The 20,733-nt window shown below is 42.1% G+C and overlaps 2 protein-coding genes across 4 annotated transcripts in view; one reads left to right on the top strand and one right to left on the bottom strand.

Moving 5' to 3' along the window:
• Nucleotides 1-19,437, top strand: part of RHCE (Rh blood group CcEe antigens) — a 56,495-nt gene extending 37,058 nt beyond the window's left edge. Inside the window, exon 10 of one of the 2 annotated variants that reach the window (XM_086716076.1) lies at nt 19,205-19,437. In XM_086716076.1, the coding sequence (XP_086572202.1) occupies nt 19,205-19,237 (33 nt within the window). In that variant the 3' untranslated portion in view covers nt 19,238-19,437. The remainder of the gene's footprint in view (nt 1-19,204) is intronic. The other variant, XM_025912383.2, reaches the window with a different exon arrangement.
• Nucleotides 1,695-20,278, bottom strand: TMEM50A (transmembrane protein 50A). Of its 2 annotated transcripts, none has more exons than XM_025912386.2 (7): nt 20,121-20,278; nt 18,469-18,573; nt 16,148-16,260; nt 13,433-13,500; nt 11,565-11,657; nt 7,650-7,710; nt 1,695-2,156 (listed from the first exon to the last, which is right to left on the bottom strand). In XM_025912386.2, the coding sequence occupies exons 2-7, from the start codon at nt 18,559-18,561 to the stop codon at nt 2,111-2,113; spliced, it is 474 nt and encodes a 157-aa protein (XP_025768171.1). In that variant the 5' UTR covers nt 18,562-18,573; nt 20,121-20,278; the 3' UTR covers nt 1,695-2,110. The 2 variants fall into 2 exon arrangements, with proteins under 2 accessions (XP_025768171.1, XP_025768172.1); XM_025912387.2 differs by lacking the exon at nt 20,121-20,278 and adding an exon at nt 19,618-19,741.
• Nucleotides 20,279-20,733: the final 455 nt, after the last annotated feature.

Here is a 20,733-nt window from a genome sequence, read left to right as displayed (position 1 = left end):
AGAGAGAGTGAGACAGAGTGTGAGTGGGGGGAGGGCCAGAGAGAGGGAGACACAGAATCGGAAGCAGGCTTCAGGCTCTGAGCTGTCCGCACAGAGCCCGACGCGGGGCTCGAACTCATGGACCACGAGATCATGACCTGAGCCGAAGTCGGATGCCCAACCGACTGAGCCACCCAGGCGCCCCTAAATGTTTGGTTTCCTTAAAGATGATGCTATCAATATTTTCTTGGGTGCAGACACATAATTGAGATATTGGTTCAACTTTTTGTTTTAAACATACACATTTAACTTTATTTCATTGGTTTAATTTTTTAATGCTTATTTATTTTGAAAAAGAGAGCGTGTGCACATGTGCGAGCTGGGGAGGGGCAGAGAGGGAAAGAGAATCCCAAGCAAGCAGGCTCTGCGTGGTCAGCATAGAGCCTGACACAGGGCTTTATCTCATGAGCTATGAGCTCATGACCCAAGTCAAAAATCAAGAGTCGGACGCTCAACTGACTGAAGCACCCAGGTGTCCCAGTATTGGGTTCAATTTTATTGACAATTCTTAAGATTCTTTCTCATGCTCAACAAAGTGTGTTGTGCCACCCAGTGAACTCTTGTCTACATCAGCAGAGCAGATGATATAAAACAGGGAAAAATTAAGAATTCACTTATATTTAGTCCTATCATGTGGACACTGTGTTTCTATTCCAGCAGTTTCACAAAGTAGTTCTTGTTCCCCGAGCACAGGGGAAGATGTTGTGGTCCATTGTGGAGGTACACCGACTCAAGATTTCAAAACTAGTTCTATGTACGACCTTGAGAAATTTAAGTTTCCACCGTCTGGCTCCTCCATCTGTAAAAAGAGAAGGTGGACCTTCAACCTCTAAGGTGCCCTCCAGTTCTCTAAAAACCCGCCGTGAATGATTGGCTGTGGGATGGCAACAACACGGCCATTTCTTTGAGTGTGTGTGGATGCCCAGGCAATATTCCAGACCATATGTGCTAGAAGACCACATGGCTGGTAGGGAAAAAGAGTACCACAGATTTAAATCATCTAAGAGGTATTTTGTGTTTCACGAAGGGCTAACTGTAGCAAGTTTTATGAAAGAAAACATTTCGAGCTGTAGTTCTGAAGAACACGGATCCCATAGTTACCTTTAGATTTATCCCATAGTAAATCTTTAAAAAAAGATTCCCATTTTGCCAAGATTCAGGAAGAGCCTGACAGATAATAGGGTTCCAAAGAGAAACAGACTACGAGAATTCGCGGTAGTTAATGTTTGTAATTATAATGGACCTTGCTGGGTCTATCTTGAGGTTGGTGGTTCAGTACAGAGACACGATGAAACTTGGAATCCAAATGACTGTCAAACCAACAACATAAAATCCCATCGCCAGAGTAAAGCCTAGTGTCAAGTCTCTATCCTCTTCCTCTTTCCTTCAATGGTGGATGAGAACTGACCGTTGGCGTCCCGCCAGGACCATGTGTCATCGCTGAGTGACTGCCAACCCCTGCCTCCCCCATCAGTGGTACTGAAGGGACACTTCTGAGCAGCCTCGTGGCTGAAATCAGGAGCTTCTCTTCCGACAGGTTCACTCCCCCTTGGGAGACCCTCAGTGGCGACTGACACTGAAATGTTTGCAGAATTTTTGGCAAAACTGTAGAAACCAAACACAAAGTATAGCAAGAAAGAATTCTGGCCACCGTGTAGATTTAAAAACATGAAAATGTTTATATCTTATTTAACATCTGACACAGAAGAAGCCACATTTACACAGACACATTAAATCTTCAGAGCACTTGAATCACAGTTTTGGACCTTAGATATGACAAATGCTCATATGAGATGTATCCGTAATTTCTTCTGTAATTGATTTTTACAAGTTATACCATGATAAGACTTAAGTTACTCGTGGCATATTTTCAACATTTTATAAGTAAATCCAATGCTTACCACAATCGATTTTTGTTGCTTACATAGGAAGTTCTCATGATTTTAGTATTACACAAATTGAAGCTGAGACCACACTCAAAAATGAGCTTAGAAAATGGCATTACAAAAAACTGGGAGTGAGAAGTAAAAAACCCATGCAGGGCTGCTGCGCAGAAGTAAATCGGAGGTTTTCACTGCCATAAGTCTTCAGTGCGGCCAAACTTAAAAACCAGTCCCCTGCAAATGAAATCAGAAACATCACACCTAGTTGAGTTTGGGGCTAAACTGAGTATGTGAGATTTGGAAAATGGTGGGAAACTGGCAACAAAGACTTGACGAGTTGTATGAAAAAAGCCATGGAGCGTATCAGAATAGACACTGATCATGTGCAGTTACCCACCAAGTCCACCACTGCCTTAGCTTCCAGGGGCTGAAGACGTATGTCACCCTTAAAAAGTTAACCAGAGTTTAGTACGTAACCATACTATCATATTCATTCAACAAACCTTTCTTGAGTGTAGACGTGTTAGATGCTAGGGCTACAAAGATGAGTAAGATACAGGGTCCCTGCCCTCAAGTTGTTCACGTTCTTGATGACACAGCGTGGTAATGGCGAGAGAGGTGAGGAAGGGGGAGGAGGTATTTATACCACATGTTGAGGGAGCACAGAAGCCTATAGAATTTATTCGGCCTGAATGTGTTAGAAAAGGAGTTACAGGGGCAGTAATATTTGAGATGGGCTTTGAGGGGCAAGCAGGAGTCTGAATGGGATATTTGCAGGGACAGAAGCTAGTTTGATGAAGGAAGAGGTTTCAGGAGGGGAAACAGTAGATCAAAAGGCAAAGAGGAAGAAAAGACCACGGGGCCTCGGGAAGAGCCCAGGAGGAAAAGCCCAGGGGACTGTGGCGTCAGGAACACGCACACACAGAACGTACAATCCAGGGTTTAGGGGCGGAGCTATCTACAGCTCTCTTCAAGGTTTCAACTTAAGAGGGGCAAGAGGGCAATTACACACATAAGAAGATACCTGTCTAGGTCTAGATCTGCAGATACACATAAAGGTGTCTGAGGTGCAGAACAGGAAGAGTCCAGTACAGCTAGATTAGAGCTTCAGGGGTAAGAAAGAGAGGGAATGGAGGTGGCCAGGATTTGGTAAGCCAACTGACCAGGGTGGCAAACTGCCCACAGGGGCTTTCCGAGTCTTAAGTGAGTCAAGAGGGCAGTGCCAGCCTGTGCGCTCTACTCCAGGGGGCAACAGACCCCCCTCTCAGCCGATTTCTGAAATGGGGTTATGCTGAGCCGCGTCCCCTACTTGAAAGGAACAGCTATTCGCCTCCAGCTGATGGTTGCCATGCGAGGCTCAGGATCGTCAGATCTTCCAGTTTTTGAAGAAAAGCCAAAAATTCAGATTTTGATGTAAAAATCTCTTGATTCTGAACCGTCGGCTCAATAAAGCAGAAAATACCGTACAGGATAAACAAGACAGAACTGTGGACAGAATCTTGCGGAATGGCCGCTAGTGTTGAGTTCTTCTGGAGACAGCTCCAAGTTTTGAAAACTTTTAACAAGGGAAATGACAGGATTAGAGCCATGTTTTTAGAAGGAAAAGTGACACAGGAAAACTGGATTCAAGGGAGGAACCAATCAGGGATGTGAACTGCTCAGGACGGGATGGTGGTGACCGAACAGGAGAAATGGACAACAAGGGAACAAGTGTAAGACAATTCAGAGGCAGGTTCACTGGGCCTTGGATGTGGGGGGCCAGCGTGAGGGCGAAACTGAAGACGGAAGCAGACGCCAGTGGCATATGGAGGTTTTCATTTTGTTTTCTCATCTGTTTACCACTTAGCAGTGTATACTTAAGGTTAAGCCTACAATCCTAATGATCAGTTTACCCTTAGAAAAATAAACACTTGAGCGTCTTTTGATGAAAACAAAAATGCAACCAGGAAACAGTCTATACACTCTCGCAAGTATGTTAATTTCTCTTTATAAAGGATTTCCTAAATGCTCCAAAAAGTGATCTGGTCTCTATCTTCTGGTTAGGATGAGGGAGGCCTCCACCCTCCAGAGAGCCTGAATGCGACACACTTCAGAATACTACCCAACAGATGTAAATTGTAATCTGAAGAGTTTCTTGGGCAAAAGCCAGTCCCTCCTACACTGTCAGATGGTCACCTTTGGTACTGACATCTGTGTCTGATTTCTGAAACCGTAATTTCTCAGCTGTTGCTGAGTACTGTTCTGTTATGAATCAGAATGGTAGGCAATCAGCTACAACTATCCTAGTAGCAGTGCCTATTTGCTGAATTTGATTTCACTTTGCTTATAGTATTTTCAAAAATCCGAATTCCTTTTTAGACTTAATAGGGACAACAGGACCAAATGAGAAACTAACCAAACTTGTTGCATATAAAAGGAATTTATCGTAATTTGGGACGAGTCTATGACTGGTTTCCGAGGTTTTGTGACATATGAAAACTGCTGTATGAACTTAGTGTTTCTTCTCTCATTGGAAGAGATACACATTTCCCGAAAATCTTCCCCCTCAATCCTCTGTTCCTCCGTGCTGTGACAGAGTGACTTCTGTGCCACAAGCAGCATCTCAGCGTGGAAACTGTTTCATCCTTTATCACTGCCAGAGTAAATAATGATAAAGAAGGCTGCTGTTTCCCCTCCCTGGCTGGTTCTCAGTAAATCCCCTCCCTAGGAAGCTTTTCTTACGCACCCTTATGCTGCCTTCCTTTGGCTGAAGTTGTGGGGTACTTAGTTCTCGGGGCACCTCTACCCCTGGGGACATACGGGAGTAGCGAGCTCAGGGTGCTTGGTCCTTCCTTACAGATGCCCAAGCCTCAGCACCGCAGCTTGAAATGACAAGAAATCCTAACTGTCAATGCTGTCTTTCTCATAAGCATGCTACACTACCCTAGAAAATAACAAACGTCCTCAAATTTTATTTCATACGTTGAGGAATGAGGTTTACTCATGCTGCATTTTTGAAGTCTAGTGTTACACTCTAAAAAAAGGACGGGGGAGGAGGGAAACGGAACTAACACGAAACAACCAGTTGCGGACAGCAAAAGGAGAAAACGCCAACTGAATTCACCCCAGATTTCAAATGTCATCATCCCAGTAGCTGGAGCCTGAACTCGAGTCAGCCTCAGTTCTAGCCGGACGATCTCAGACAAGGAGCCTGCCTTCTCTGTGCTTGTTCTCACATATAACATGGGGATGACGGGGTGTCCTCCAGAGCTGTGCCGGGGATTGGCTGAGAGCATACAGGTAAAACACTAAGAAAGGTGCCTCATGGGGCGCCTGGGTGGCTCAGTTGATTGAGCGCGACCGACTTCGCCTCAGGTCATGATCTCACAGTCTGGGAGTTTGAGCCCCGCGTCAGGCTCTGTGCTGACAGCTCAGAGCCGGGAGCCTGCTTCGGATTCTGTGTCTCTCTCTCTCTCTCTTCCTCCCCCACTCATGCTCTGTCTCTGTCTCAGAAATAAACATTAAAAAAAAAGAAAAAAAAAAGAAAGGTGCCTCGTGCATAATACTTGCTCAATGAACTTTGGTCATTATTATTTTCCACACAAAATCAGTGGCTTAACTTTGTGTTATTGTTGTTTATTGTTTGTTTATTTTGTTATTGTTGTTATTATTGTATTGTTTTGTTATTGTTGTTGTTCTTTGGGTTTTCTCCACTAGTTTTATAAGAATGACCCAAAGATGTTGTGCCTCTTGCCACTCCTAAGTTCACACTTTTTTTTTTAAGGTTAATTTATTGAGGGGGGGCGAGGAGGGAGAACCAGCAGGGGAGGGGCAGGGAGAGGGGGACAGAGGATCCGAAGTGGGCTCTATGATGACAGCAGAGAGGGGCTCCAATCATGAACTGCGAGATCATGACCTGAGCTGAAGTCTGATTCTCAATGAACTGAGCCATTCAGGCATCCCTAAGTTCACACTTGTCTTATTTCCGAACTGATTTTATAAAATTCCAAGAATTCCTGGTGAAGGAAGAAGTCTGAATATCACTGCTGAATGTTACTGAATGGCAACAATTAGCATTTCACGAATGGTTCAAGTAGATACGGGGCTTCGATTTCCCCTTTTGGGGGGGTGGGTAGGAAGGAGCAGAGAAGGAAAGTCTGACCATGGACTGTCCTACAACATACAGTAGTGTTTGAACCTGTTTTGGATTAGGGACTTCTTGGAATATCTGGTGAAAGCCATAGATCTCTTCCCAGAAACAAGCTGAAACACCAGTGTCTTGCATACACAAATGTCTGGTGGTTCCCCATCTTCAGATCCCTACTCATGGTATGATGGTTAAGAATCCCTGATGCAGAAGATAAAGAGAAGCTGTGGTGGGGCTGGGGTTGGGGAGGCTAAGGGCAGGGAAAAGGGCAGACCCTTAGTTTTCCTAAAGAGTGAACATTGAAGAAGATTATTGATAAACGTATTAAGGTTTTTAGGGGATTTTTAAAAATTTTTTTAAATGTTTATTTATTTTTGAGAGAGACAGAGACAGAATGCGAGTGGGTTAGGGGCAGAGAGAGAGGGAGACATAAAATCCGAAGCAGGCTCCAGACTCCGAGCCGTCAGCACAGAGCCCGACACAGGGCTCGAGCTCACGAGCTGTGAGATCATGACCTGAGCCGAAGTCAGTCACTCAACCGACTGAGCCACCCAGGTGTCCCTTTTTAGGGGATTTTTTAATCTTTTAATTTGTCATTGCATCAGAAGGATAAAGAATGTTAGGACTTCTCCACACCTCAAATCTCATGCATAAGTTCTAGTAACACCAAGGATAGAAAGAACTATAAAATGCACTCAGAAACAAAATCGTAAGGAGAAAGGGTTTTAAGCAGGCTTTCACTGAAAGCAACTGTTAGAGATACGGATTTAACATGAACATTGTCCTGATGAATGGATAAAGAAGATGTGGTATATATACATATACAATGGAGTATTACTTGGCAATCAAAAGGAATGAAATTTTGCCATTGGCAACTATGCGGATGGAACTGGAGGGTATTATGCTAAGCGAAATGAGTCAGAGAAAGACAAATATCATGACTTCACTCACATGAGGACTTTAAGATACAAAACAGATAAACATAAGGTAAGGGAAGCAAAAATAATGTAAGAACAGAGAGGGAGACAAACCATAAGAGACTCTTAAATACAGAGAACAAACTGAGGGTTGCTGGAGGGGTGTTGGGTGGGGGGATGGGCTAAATAGGTGATGGGTTATTAAGGAGGGCACCTGTCAGGATGAGCACTGGGTGTTATATGGAAGTGATGAATCACTAAATTCTATTCTAAATTCTATTCTAAATTTTATTCTAAATTCTATTATATATATTTTTTTTTTTATTGGAAAAAAAGAATGTAAACACTCTTTTTAAAGAAAAGAAACATAGGCAAATAATAAAGAATAAAATAAAATGAACCTAGTCAGTGTTACGTAACTAAATCTACACAAATCATAGTTCTTCATTAAAGGGGACATGGTTGCAGTTTAAAAAACCAGTGTATGTTCCCAAGGTTGGCAACGAACCAACTCATGTATTAAAATATCTTTCTCAGCCTCATTCTTTACATGTTATGACACAGCATGGGGGAGGGGCACTGGACAGGGTAAATTTAAGCAACTAAATATAGTAAGTGACTTAAAAGAAACAATTATAAAAAAAGAATTAAGAAAATAGGATGAAGAATGCAAAAGAAACTTACCCAAAAAAGATGAAGGCATTTTGGAAAAATACAGCAATTCCAGGATATACGATGGCTTTTTCTGTAAAAATAGTTGCAAACATTTAGTTTCTGATATACTGGTGAACAGCGGTTTTCCTGCCTTACATAATTAAATTTTCTAGTAACCATGGTTGGTTTGAATATTTATTAAATGATGTAATACGTGTGACAGAGTCTAGCGCTGGTTTAGTAAGTGATTCCTTCAATTAACAAATATTTAGCAAGTGCATATTATGTTCAGCATCGTTATGTGCTGAGAATATGGCAGTAAATAAAACAGGCAAAATATTTTTCATCTTCATGAAGCTAAACAATGTAGAAAATAAGGAGAAACAAATGAAGTGGGAAAAGGTGAGAGAAGTGTAGTGAATGATGCCATTTAAAAAAAAATGTTTATTTTTTTTATTTTGAGAGGGAGAGAACACATGAGTGGGGGAGGGGCAGAGTGAGAGGGAGAGAGAGAATCCCAAGCAGGCTCCCTGCTGTCCACACAGAGCCCGATGTGGGGCTTGATCCCACAAACTGTGAGATCATGAGTGGAGCTGAAATCAAGAGCTGGACACTTAACCAACTGAGCCACCCAGGTGCCCCCAGCTGCCCCTTGAATGATGGTATTTTCTACAGGTGGCCAGGAAGAGCTCACAAGAAGGTGACGCTGGCATAAGGTCAGGGAGGATGTGAGGGTAGGGACCATGCAGAAGCAGCAGAACAGAGGGCACAAACACCTGGAGGTGGGAACATTCGGGCACATGAGAGGAATGGTCATGTGTGCAAAAGAGAGAAAAGCAGGAGACAGATCAGAAAAGTACGAGGGGCGAACTGGGCGCGCGCGTGTGTGTGTGTGTGTGTGTGTGTGTGTGTGTGTGTGTGTGTGTGTGTGTGAAGATCCTATAGAGCTCTGCAGTCGTGGTGAGGGCTCTGGTTTTCGTTCTGAGGGAGATGAGAAGCCAATGGAGGGTCTGAGCAGAAAAGTAACATGAGCTGACATATTTTAAGAGGATTCCTCTGCTGATGGGAGAGTAAAAGGGTAAGGGGAGAAACAGAGACCAAAGAGGAAGCTATTTCAGGAAGTCGGACAAGAGACTACAAGGGACTGAATGAGAGTGGCAGTAACGGAGATGGTAAAAAGTGGTGGGATTCAGGGGGCGCCTGGCCGGCTCAGTCAGTAGAGCGTGCAACTCTTCTTCTCGGGGTGGTGGGTTCAAGCCCTACACTGGGTGTAGAGATTACTTAAAAATAAAATCCACAGGGGCGCCTGGGTGGCTCAGTCGGTTGAGTGGCCGACTTCGGCCCAGGTCATGATCTCGCGGTCCGTGAGTTCGAGCCCCGCGTCAGGCTCTGTGCTGACAGCTCAGAGCCTGGAGCCTGTTTCAGATTCTGTGTCTCCCTCTCTCTGACCCTCCCCCGTTCATGCTTTGTCTCTCTGTCTCAAAAATAAATAAACGTTCGGGGCGCCTGGGTGGCGCAGTCGGTTAAGCGTCTGACTTCAGCTCAGGTCATGATCTCGCGGTCCGTGAGTTCGAGCCCCGCGTCAGGCTCTGGGCTGATGGCTCGGAGCCTGGAGCCTGTTTCCGATTCTGTGTCTCCCTCTCTCTCTGCCCCTCCCCCGTTCATGCTCTGTCTCTCTCTGTCCCAAAAATAAATAAACGTTGAAAAAAAAAATTAAAAAAAAAAATAAATAAACGTTAAAAAAAATTAAAAAATAAAATAAATCCATAAAAATAAAGTGGTGGGATTCAGGATACATTTTAACAGCAGAATCAATAGGATTTGCTGATGGACTGATGTGGGGTGAGAGAGAACAAGAGGTATCACCTTTGACAGGCCTTAATCACCCAGTTTTTGGCCTAAACATTTGGAGGGACAGAGTGGCCACTAGTGACTGCCAGGGGAACATTTGTTCCAATTTATCCCAGACTGAAGTTGAAATTCTCCTAAGTTTCTACTACTGGAGCCAAGGTATGATGAATAGATAAATTATCCACTTTTTCTCAGAATAGTTTTAACTTAATCTGATTACCGTAACAGCTGGTTTGCATAGGCCTTCACTACTACAAGGCCACATTAAATATTCCGTATTAGTGGTAACAATGGCTCATAAAGATCCTACAGAAAGGCAACTTATAAAATTACACATCTCCTGATAATAATTCTCAGAGCATAACTTGACTCCAGAAGCCTTTAGGAAAAAAAAATCACTAAAATCTCTAAATCTCTAACTCACTAAAATCTCTCTCTAGGAGATAAACACTTTCCTACAAAAAGGGGCTCTGTATTAATAACAGCTATGTCCAGGAAAGAAGAATTACAAATAATATTATTTACTTCTTTACGCTCTTTTATGTTTTCAGTATTCTACAATAAACAAGTATTATGGAATTCAGATAAAAAAGTAACATTTTTGTTTTTAAAATATGGTGATAAAAGATTTTGTAGCAGCAAGAGAACTACTTAAGGTATCATGTAAAATGCAGAAGCCTGTGTTCGAAACTTTATTTACAGTATGATTATAACTACACAAAAACACAAAAGAAGAGACCAAAGGAAATACACCAAAACATTTCAGAGCAGGACGTTATTATAGTCTGCTATAGTTGTTTTTTTTCTTTTCTACATTTTTGGTAACATGGTTTGAGTAATAACTTACATGAGCAACAAAAAACATACCTATTTAAAAAAGACTATCATTCCTGTCTATAAGACTTAAAAGATCTTCCTAAAAATTCAGGAAACCCACGATTTTGATCCAAGAATTACATTTTGTTCAAAGAAATAAAGGGTTAAAATATGGGCTAGTTTAGATCTCTGCTGGTCCAGTTTTTGCAAATCATTAATACCATATTTTTACTGTGAGAAGCATAGTCAATTTTACCTGGAACATTAAGGGATTTTCATATTTTTCCGGGGTCCCTCAAGGTGAAATTTCAACCAGGGATCTAAGAGCAAGCCTTTTCCTGTAGGCCTTGCTTTAAAGTGGCCTGATACTTGCACATTAAGTGCTCATTTACTTTCTATCTAGAAGGAGATGATGTCATAGTACCAGGGAGGCTAACCTCAATAAATTTTAATTATAGGATGTTAGAGCTTTGCATAGATATCATTCATCAAGTCAAAACTTGCCAAATAGCTTGAGAACATATATATTCTGCTTTTGAGGTTTTTGGAAGCCAACGAGAAGCAAGGTTTGGAGCTGTGTCCCATTACTTCTAGGCTCTATTCGAAGGAGAAAAAAAAAAACAAAACCAGAAGAAAGGAATACCGAAAACATACCAAATGAACAAAATACTGATAGGGTGAAGGGAGTTCCCAGGCATAAATGCTAGTAGCTGACCCATCTAGATAAAAAAAAAAAAAAAGCTTTATTCTAAAATAACCTGGGGTGTCCGGGTGGCTCAGTCGGTTAAGCCTCCAACTTCGGCCAGGTCATGATCTTCTTCTGGTTCGTGAGTTCGAGCCCCACATTGGGCTCTCTGTTGTCAGGACAGAGCCCGCTTTGGATCCTCTGTATTTCTCTCTCTCTATCCCTCCCCAGCTTGTTCTGTGTCTCTCTGTCTCTCTCTCTCTCTCGGAATAAATAAACTTACAAAAAAATAAATAAATACAAATAAAAATAAAAAAAACAACTTTTGAGGCGCCTAGGTGGCTCAGTCGGTTAAGCGTCCAACTCTTGGTTTCGACTCAGGTCACGATCTTACATCTCATGGTCTGTGAGACTGAGCCCTGGGTCCGGCTCCAAGCTGACAACACAGAGCCTGCTTGGGATTCTCTCTCCCTTGCTCTCTGCCCCTCCCCCGTGCACGCTCACTCTCTCTCAAAATAAACAAATAAAATAACCAACTTTATTGCACAACTTCAGTAATCCACTGAAGTAAAATGTAAACTATTTTCTCTTACCTTTAGCAACATAACCTCCAAAGAGAATCCACATAGATGCAATCAGAGACCCAAAGGCCAGCATGAAACCAATGAACAGCCAGATGCGAGCACCTTAAAAGAAATAACATTTTACCAGAATTGTTTCTCATGTGGCAGCAGTCAGTTCAATCAACTTTTCAAAAGGAAAGCAAAAACCAGAACAGAAAAAATGTATCATTGCCATTTAAAAATCTAAAATAAGAATGAAAGATGTGCTGAGTATCTTTCATCAGTGCAGACGTTGGCCTTCTTCCTGTTGGCTGGTCTGTATTCTAAGTGCCTATAATTAATCTCCTTAAATATGAATACTGAGAAAAACTCAACCATCCTATAAAAATCTCACAAAATATGTTTCATATTTACAGGCTCATTCTCCATATATTTTTAGAAATTGTACTCCAAAATTTAGACTCCTCCAGGAGAACTTTGAGGCAATAACATGTGTATACTGAGCAAAAAATTCATATTCAGTGATAGATGAATAGGTAAGTCAGGCAGCAAAATAAATTCAAACTTACTGTGACTGGCACTTAGGAAAGCTACATTAAAATTATGTTAAAAGAGGAGGACAAACAAGGTTTAAATCACATTTATAGAATATTTATGAAGATTTGCTATAAAATAAACAGCCCTTAGATGAACTGACATGACTTTAATTGGCACGAATACATTTTAATAAAAACACTGCCCTCTTCCATACAGCAAAGCAAATAGAATGCTGTATTTAATTTCTGATTTCATCTCCAAAACATAAGAGCATTACGAAAATAATAAGCTGACAGTTTTAGATATGGTATTAAATACAACGGACTCTGGCCCCCCGAGCTGTGCTAGCTAACCAATGTTAGTCAGAGATGCGAGGGCCACATTCTAGTCCTGGCTCTAGCTATCACTGGCTTAGCAGTATCAGCGCTGGCCGCTAACATCTGTCTGTTCGTTTACAGTTCACGGTTATGGCAGGTCAGGGCTCCTGTATCTCTGCTACTTAAGTTCATCTGCAGAGACAGTGAACCAGAGAGTCTGAGAGTGTAGTTCGGAGCTGACTCCTGCAGCTTCTCCTGTTTCATTAAAAAAAGAAAAAGAAAAAAAGTCACCTGAATTTTGCCTAAATGTATTTATTTGTAGGTTTCCTTTTTGTTTGGATGTAAATTTTGTTTACCATTTAAATTGCTTACTAAATGTGCCCCCCATGTCTTTGCGTATACTGGACTCTCGAGGAAGCCGACCCACACGCATGCTGAATTTGGCCTCCCTTGGGTGAGCGGCCCAGGAGTCTCAGTGGAGAGAGAAGGGAGTGGGTGAACCTAAGCACCAAAATTCTATTACTCTACTCCGTTTTGCAAGATGCAAAGAGTTCTGGACGTTGGTTACACAATGATGTGAATGCATTCACGACTACTGAACTGTATACTTAAAAATGGTTAAGATGGTACAATTTATGTTGTGTATTTCAAAACACACCCCAAATACTATGATTCTAAACTATTTCAAAAATGCCAATCCAATCAAGTGAGGCTGGCAAAAAAGAGAAGGAAATAATTTATATGGTATAGCTTAAAGTACCAGAAGTTCTATTTTGCACATGGATTCTTTTATTAGCTATTGTCTTTTACCGTCCGTGGTACATATTATTGCATGGGGTTATATACTCAAGACTGTGTACACTATACTATACAGCCGACTTCGATTAAATGTGCCTTGTACCTTATGCGTTGAAACCTATAACCTCTGTTCTAGACAGACCTCCATCCTATTTCTGATGTGAAGGGGTTAGACGAGTGGTCCTTCCATGTAGAATTCTCACTTTTAAGGATGTATACGGTAAGATGTCGTTTACACCTATTTACCTGTTTGACCCAGGCAACCTTCACTGTAACTATCACCTCGGACTTGTCCATTTGATACTGCATTAATCCTGTGTGAATAAAATAAAGCCAAGATATCACGGTCTTTGACTCCAAGAGGAAACTACCCACGACATCAAACCACCAGAGCCGATAAGCTAGAGTGCCTCAAATGCAAGGTGAGGCCTCATGAGTCTTGAGTAATGGGCTCACGTAAACTTAAGCAAGTCCCTTGAAGCAGATACCGTCTAAGCAGTGGTGACAGCCGCCAGACCAGCAGAATTAACATCACCCGGGAACTGATTACAGAGGAAATTCCCCAGCCCCACCCTAGACTTACTGAGGCAGAAACTCTGGGCAAGGGGCCCAGCAATTTGAGTTTTCACAAGTCCTTCAGGTGATTCTGACGCTCACTAACATTTGAGAGTGACATTTTCAAAATTATGTCTCATTTGTTAAAGTTTGAGAGTGAAATCCTCAAAATGATCTTGCTAAGATGGAACCATCTTTAGCTGTGGATCTATCTAGCTTTCCATTTGTGCAAACGCCACCTGTAACATGCATGCTGACAAAACAGAGAGGGCATGGTCCCTAGACAACCCCAAAGTACTGAAAATTGGCTTAGGAATGAGGGGTTTTTTTGGTGATAATTCTGTACTAAGGTCCAATGTTTGGAGAAATAATTATACTTCAAGCAAAACAAAAGCTTTTTGCTCTGAAGACATTATCAAAGGGATTCAAGTGGTAAAATGTTGGGGTTTTTTTTAGCTCCGATACACGTTCCAAACAGGAAATCTTTCGTTAACTTTCACAGAGAACCACTCTAAATCAAGATAACCTGGCTTTCTTTAGAAGTAATTGTTCAAAAATTTAAACATCACAGGACAATGTTAACAATATATTAAGTTAAGAAGTTATAAAATTTTATACACACTATTATCTGTGTGTATATCTATATCTTTCCACTTGTGCATGCGTGTGTGTGTGTGTGTGTGTCTACCAGTAGAATGTAAGCTTCATGAGGGCAAGGACTGTGTCTACCTTGTTTCCCATTTTTATTCTCAGTGCCTGGCACAGGGCTTGGCACATAGCAGGTGCCCAATAAATGTGCTGACTATGTGAACCCTAATTTTTTAAATAATAGTATGAAGTCATAATTATTCATTCAAATCTAAGTTTTAGAATGATCAAAATACTCACAATAATGTTCAGTGATCTCTATTATCAACCACATTATCTGGTACACAAAATAAATACATTTTAAAACAAGCATAGGATTTTTTTTAATAAAAATTTTTAAAAATGTTTTACTTATTTTTTAGAGAGGAAAAGAGAGAGAGAGAGCGCACAAGCAGGGGAGGGACAGAAAAAGAGAGGGAGAATCTGAAGCAGACTCCAGGCTCTGAGCTGTCAGCACAGAGCCCAACGGGGGGCTCGAACCTACCAACCATGAGATCGTGACCTGAGCCAAAGTTGGACGCTTAACCTATTGAGACACCCAGGCGCCCCAAACAAGCTTAGTGTTTTTTAAAAATGCAGATGTTCTTGGGTTAGTGGTACTTTGCTCTTGTTTTTCTCCTTGCTGAGCCATCTCAATAAACTTTCTAGCCCTCTGTCAAACAGTCACGCCCCTGCCATGTCAGTCTCCACTATCAGGCACATTCTGAAATGAACAATCTCCATTTGCTCTCTGGCATTACTAATTTCACATATAATCTCAAACTTACACAAAAGATGTCAAGTACAGTTCAAGTAAATTTTGAAAGTTGCCAACCTGATGCCCCATCACCCTAGAAATGTGTATGTGTTTCCTACAAACAAGACAGTGTCAGAGAACAATACAAGCCTCAAAACTGGGATACTAACAATGATGCATTACCACCATCTAACCTTCAGACGTCATTCAAGTTCCCCAGTTGGCCCAATAATGCTCTTAACAGCAAAAGAGCAGAATCATGAAACACATTTCGTTCTCATGCCTCTTTAGTCTCCTCAGTTTTCTCTGGCTTTTATGACCTTGACCCTTTACTCCAGCCATCCTGGTCTCCTTGCCATGGAGCCTCTGTCCTTGCTATTCCATAGGACTGGAATGATCCTCTCTCATATAGCCCCACAATCACCTCCTTCATTTCTTCGAGTCGTTCCTATGAAAGTGCCTTCTTCATAAGGCCTTCCTTGACTCTACTGAAAATTTCTGTACCCTTGCTGACATCTATCTGCCTTCTCTGTAGCACTTCCTGGTATCTCACAGGCTATATATACAATTTATTTCTCCTTGGTTACTCTCTGCCTCGCTCATTTGAGTATAAATTCCATAAGTGCATGGATTTCCTCCTGTTTTATTCACTGCTGTATTTCCTGTACCTAGAGCAGAGCCTAGAACACAAAAGCTTAAAGAATATTTGTTGGCTGAGTGAATAAACAAACGCTTAGACAAAGGACACAGTTTCTGACCTAAATGTAAAGTTACAAACATCAGCAGTACAGAAGGAAGAGGAGACAGGAGAGAAGCTGGGGGTGGGAGTGGAAGAGGAGAGGTGGAAGGGAGAAGAGGAAAGAAAACGGTTGCTTTTCTTTGTAAGTCCTCCTCTGCGAGTTGACTTTTAGTCCATGTCCAATACGTTGATGACATTTAAAAATATGAACTCTACTCGACTACATGTAAGACATTTTTATTTTGTGGCGATCTATGTAAGTAGCGTGGACAGTGACACTTACATGAGGAAGGCTATGGTTGCTATGACACCACAGGCGTGGTACGAGTGGTTGAATTCTTCCATGGTGGGGTAAATGACAGCTGCATCTATGATAATCCACCAGCCTGTAAAAAACTAAAGCAGACACACACAAAAAATGTGACACTAGTGAGAAATTACAGTAACTTCCTATCTTACTAGCTAAAAAGAAAGCAAAGTATCTAAGAGACCCCTTCGGATGAATTTCAAAATTTTCTTAAATGTTCCGGCAGTTTCTCGCATATAATGTGCACGTGGCTTAACCCCTGAGGAAATATTTGATACCCTTAAGTCGGCCAGCAATTACCACGTAACACAAACTTCTTTTCTAAGCTCACTTTGGTCATTATTTTATATTGTTGTAATAAAGTCTGTCATCTTATTGTGTGAACTGGAAATAAGTTGTAATAATCTCATGGCAGGAGACAGGAAAAAAGTGATTCACATGCCAATCGACAGAAGGAGTGGCTTGTGGCTGATGTTATAAGCTTCCAGAAAGATGTTATCACTGAAGACAAAAAAAAAAAAAAAAAATTCAAAACAATATGGGGAATAGTGATTGTTGGCAGCATTTGAGCTGTCCTCTTGGTGTCGTGAGATAGGTAAGGGCCCCGCAGTCCGCTTTTCCTTTTGATGCATTATAGTGCGGTGTATGGATGCTTTTACGTGTGAGGTTAAATTCAATTTAAACACGAAGTTATCATTTATCTTAATTGAATTTGGTTCTGGATATTATCCAGGGCCAATACATAAGGAAAAACATTAAAACTACACAAATATTAGCTAACCACAAACTTAAGAGTAAAATATTAACCAAATTCTGGTAAGTAACTGAGAAGCTTTTGAAAATAACACCGTACCCTACCCCCATTCCCAATCATGACCCAGTTAGCTCTGGGAACTGCCATCTTCTGGCAATTCTTTAAAAATAACTAATTTAGGCTAATCAAATTATTTTTATCAGGTTACAGACAGCTCCATACTCTATTAATGACATTTTTACCGGCTAGCCCGAGTACCTCTTTCATTTTTTTACCCTCATCTCAATGCTTTTATTCAAGATATTTTCTTCGTAAACTAAAATGTAAAGTTGTTTTTTTTTTTTTTTTGGATGTTTGTAAGAGCAGAATTTCTACAGTTTTTTTTTTTTTTTAAGATTTTATTTTTAAATAATCTCTATGCCCAATGTGGGGCTTGAACTCACAACCCCGAGATCAAGAATCCCATGCTCTACGGACTAAGCCAGCCAGGTGCCCCTCTACAGTAGTTTTATACTTTACTGTTACTTTGGAAAAATATAGGGTAATCATTTTTCATAAATTATAAATGTCAGAGACTAGGCAAAGAGGAGATATTTGAACTCGGATTTTCTTTTTTTCAAGATTTATTTTTAAGTAATCTTAACACCCAGTGTGGGGCCTGAACTTAAACCCTGAGACCAACAGTCACATGCTCCACTGACTGAGCCAGCCAGGAGTCCCTAAACTTAGATTTTTGTTTGTTTATTTAAAATCCATTATTTAGAGCACATGACCACGTAAGAGCATAAAACACAAATATCAGATGCCTTGAGGGATTTGCAATGTAAATAAAAATTTTACACTATAGATTACTTCTCGGCAATACACTTTAATGAGTTTCCTGTTTGGTTTTTGTTTTTCAATGAGATTGAGAAGAAAGTTAACTCTGGATTATGAAAAAAGTGCAACCATCTCTCTCCACTGGTTTTGTTTTTTTTTTAATTTTTTTTTTAACATTTATTTATTTTTGAGACAGAGAGAGACACAGCATGAATGGGGGAGGGGCAGAGAGAGAGGGAGACACAGAATCGGAAGCAGGCTCCAGGCTCTGAGCCATAAGCCCAGAGCCCGACGCGGGGCTCGAACTCGCCGACCGCGAGATCGTGACCTGAGCTAAAGTCGGACGCTCAACCGACTGAGCCACCCAGGCGCCCCTCTCTCCACTGGTTTTGACCTGTTTCTTTCTTAAACACTTTCTGGCTACTTAATGTACTGACAAAAAGGAGGCATTACTCATATAATGAATAAATGTAGAAACCATTACTGTCTTATATACCATGCATTTAAAGAAAACCAACCATTCTACTAATCAATATCAAACCATAAGGTCAACTCTTAAAATGGGTAAACTCAATCCCCGCATAAACAAAACATCAACATTTGTTAAAACAAATTTAGTGGTCAAAGATAAAATAAATAGTACATATTTAAAAACCTCATACAGAATTCAAAACACATAAAAACAAACAAAATAACGAACGGCCAAATTACCAATGACACTTACTAGAACACCAGCAGCAATGGAAGCAATAGTATTGCGCTTTTCCCCCCAGTCAATGCATTCTGAGCATCTCAAGCCTTCTAGAAATCCAGACATTTTTTCAAGTCACTTAAAAAAACAAACAGAAAAATCAACTAAATAAAGTACTTCTATTTACTTGCTTCAAACATGACTTCTGTTCCTAGAAGACAATTAACAGTTCAGGGAAAACTGAATAAAAGTGAAAGACTTTATTTTGGCTACATATACTTCTTCAGAATATTTAATTTTTGATGAATTTCCACATCAAAACGTTGGAAAACAAAATTTAGATTCATTTAGTTTATTATTTTTTTTAATTTAAAAGACGGTTTGGGTATATTTAAGAACTAGGAACAAAGGTGGGTATCCAAATATTGAAAAAATTTGTAACCATGATTAATTTTAATTCCAAACTAAGTTACTATGTGATTTTAACATTTACAATCCAGGGGCACTAACATAATGGAGAGACAATGATAGACTTTGGCTGAGGTAAAGCATGCAGTGAGATGAAAAAATACTTGTAGTAGTAATTTTCACATTTTGTCATAGGACATGTGTTTCTACTCAGATTAAGAAGTTAAACACTGCCCTACGGGTCTTCTACTCACATCCCGTCCTTTCACTTCATTATTTTTTCCTTCTCCAACCCTTTGTGTTAGTGTCACTTCCAGTAAAGAACACCAATTTCATTTTAATATGTTTCTGATTCTAACAGATGTTTTCCAGCCAAAAGAAAGCACAAAATTGAAGTTAATACTAATTCAGACACGAAAACATCCGCTGTGATGAATCCCGACCTAACAAATCACATAAAACCATTCCTGCGAGCAGACCTACGCAGACCTGGCCTAGAACCCATCCGGATTATCTCTATTTCAGAGCATGAAAAAGCCTGAATTACGTATAACTTGCGAATTATCAAGACACACCCAAACTCCTACCAGCGACTCTGAACCCGTCTGTTCAACTACTCTTGTAGCCAGCAATCCTGATTGTCCAAAAACATGACATTCTAAAAAAGAGCAATGAGTCCAATCGTAACATCCCTTTTAAGCATTAAATATTAAAAACTGAGATTGTAACCAATACTAATATGTTTTTAAGACAAGCCCAGTTTTGACCATTCACCTTTGTTTTTCCCTGGGAGGAAGAGCAATCCAGTTTGTGTTAGTTTCGGTTCGTCTCAATGTCCCCGCCCCGAGCCCATCCGAGTCCACTTTTCTCAAGTTTATTACCGTCACACTGCCGCACAAACCCCGCCCCCAGGCTCGGGATTCTCGGTCCGCAGTGGACACGGGCTGGGAGGATGTGGGAACTCGTTCTAGCTCGGCCACCCCCTGCCGCGTGAACCCGCCGGTGACACTCCCTCTCGGGGGCTGTTTCTCCAACCCTAAAGGAGGGGACCGCGGAGACGCCGGAGGGACCCCGCGACGTCCCGGGGAGAGGCGCGGTCCGGCAGCCGGACGGAGGAAGCGTCCGGGAAGGGTCCAGGGAGGCACAACCCGAGCCCGCAGCCTCCCAGAGGGCGGAGGCGATGACTCGGTCGGCAGCGGCCGGGCAGACGGCCCCGGGCCCGAGCCCTCTCCGGCCTGTGGCGGCGACCCCCTCCCCCACTCCCGCCCGGCACTTACGGCCAGCCCCGCCAGTGCAGTGAGTCCCGAGCCAGGTGTCACGCCGCGCGCGGCCGCCTCACTTTCCCCCAGTTTGCAGCCAAGAAAACAAAACAACCACCCGCCGCCGGGTACCCGGATGAAGCAGCACCGCCCCCCGGGGCTCGGTCGCGCATGCGGAGACTGGGGCGGAGGGGGCGGCGCGGAGAGGGAGGGGAAAGGGCGGACGGAGGGCCGGCGGGAACGGGTGCCCCGCGCCAAAGTGGGCTGGTGCTCCGGGCGCTCGTGGCGTTTCGAAGATGGGCGGGCTAGCCTGAGTACGCCTTCCCGGCAGAGGTGTGAAAAGTCGCCCTTGGTCTTCAGCTTTCCGAAAAGGGAGGCGTCTGTTGGGCCCTGGATCTGTCCTGTGTGAGGTGGTAAATTTTCGAGGGCTGCGGAGGGCCCTGCAGTTATCTCGGGCCTGCGGTGGCGGGAAAAAGTGCCGGTCCGCGTGGGGCAAAGAGTGGCTCTGGGTTTGCAGCCCCCGCCCCAGCTTTAAGTTGTTGAGGGTGTTTGTTTCTTTCTTTTTATTTGGTTGTTTTAGAGAGAGAGTGGGGGAAGGGGCAAACAGAGAGAGAGAGAGAGAGAGAGAGAG

This window comes from Puma concolor, chromosome C1 (genome assembly GCF_028749965.1).
Source record: "Puma concolor isolate L17-30 chromosome C1, mPumCon1.1.hap2, whole genome shotgun sequence".
Taxonomy (NCBI): Eukaryota; Metazoa; Chordata; class Mammalia; order Carnivora; family Felidae; genus Puma; species Puma concolor.
This window is presented reverse-complemented; position numbering and strand designations above follow the sequence as displayed.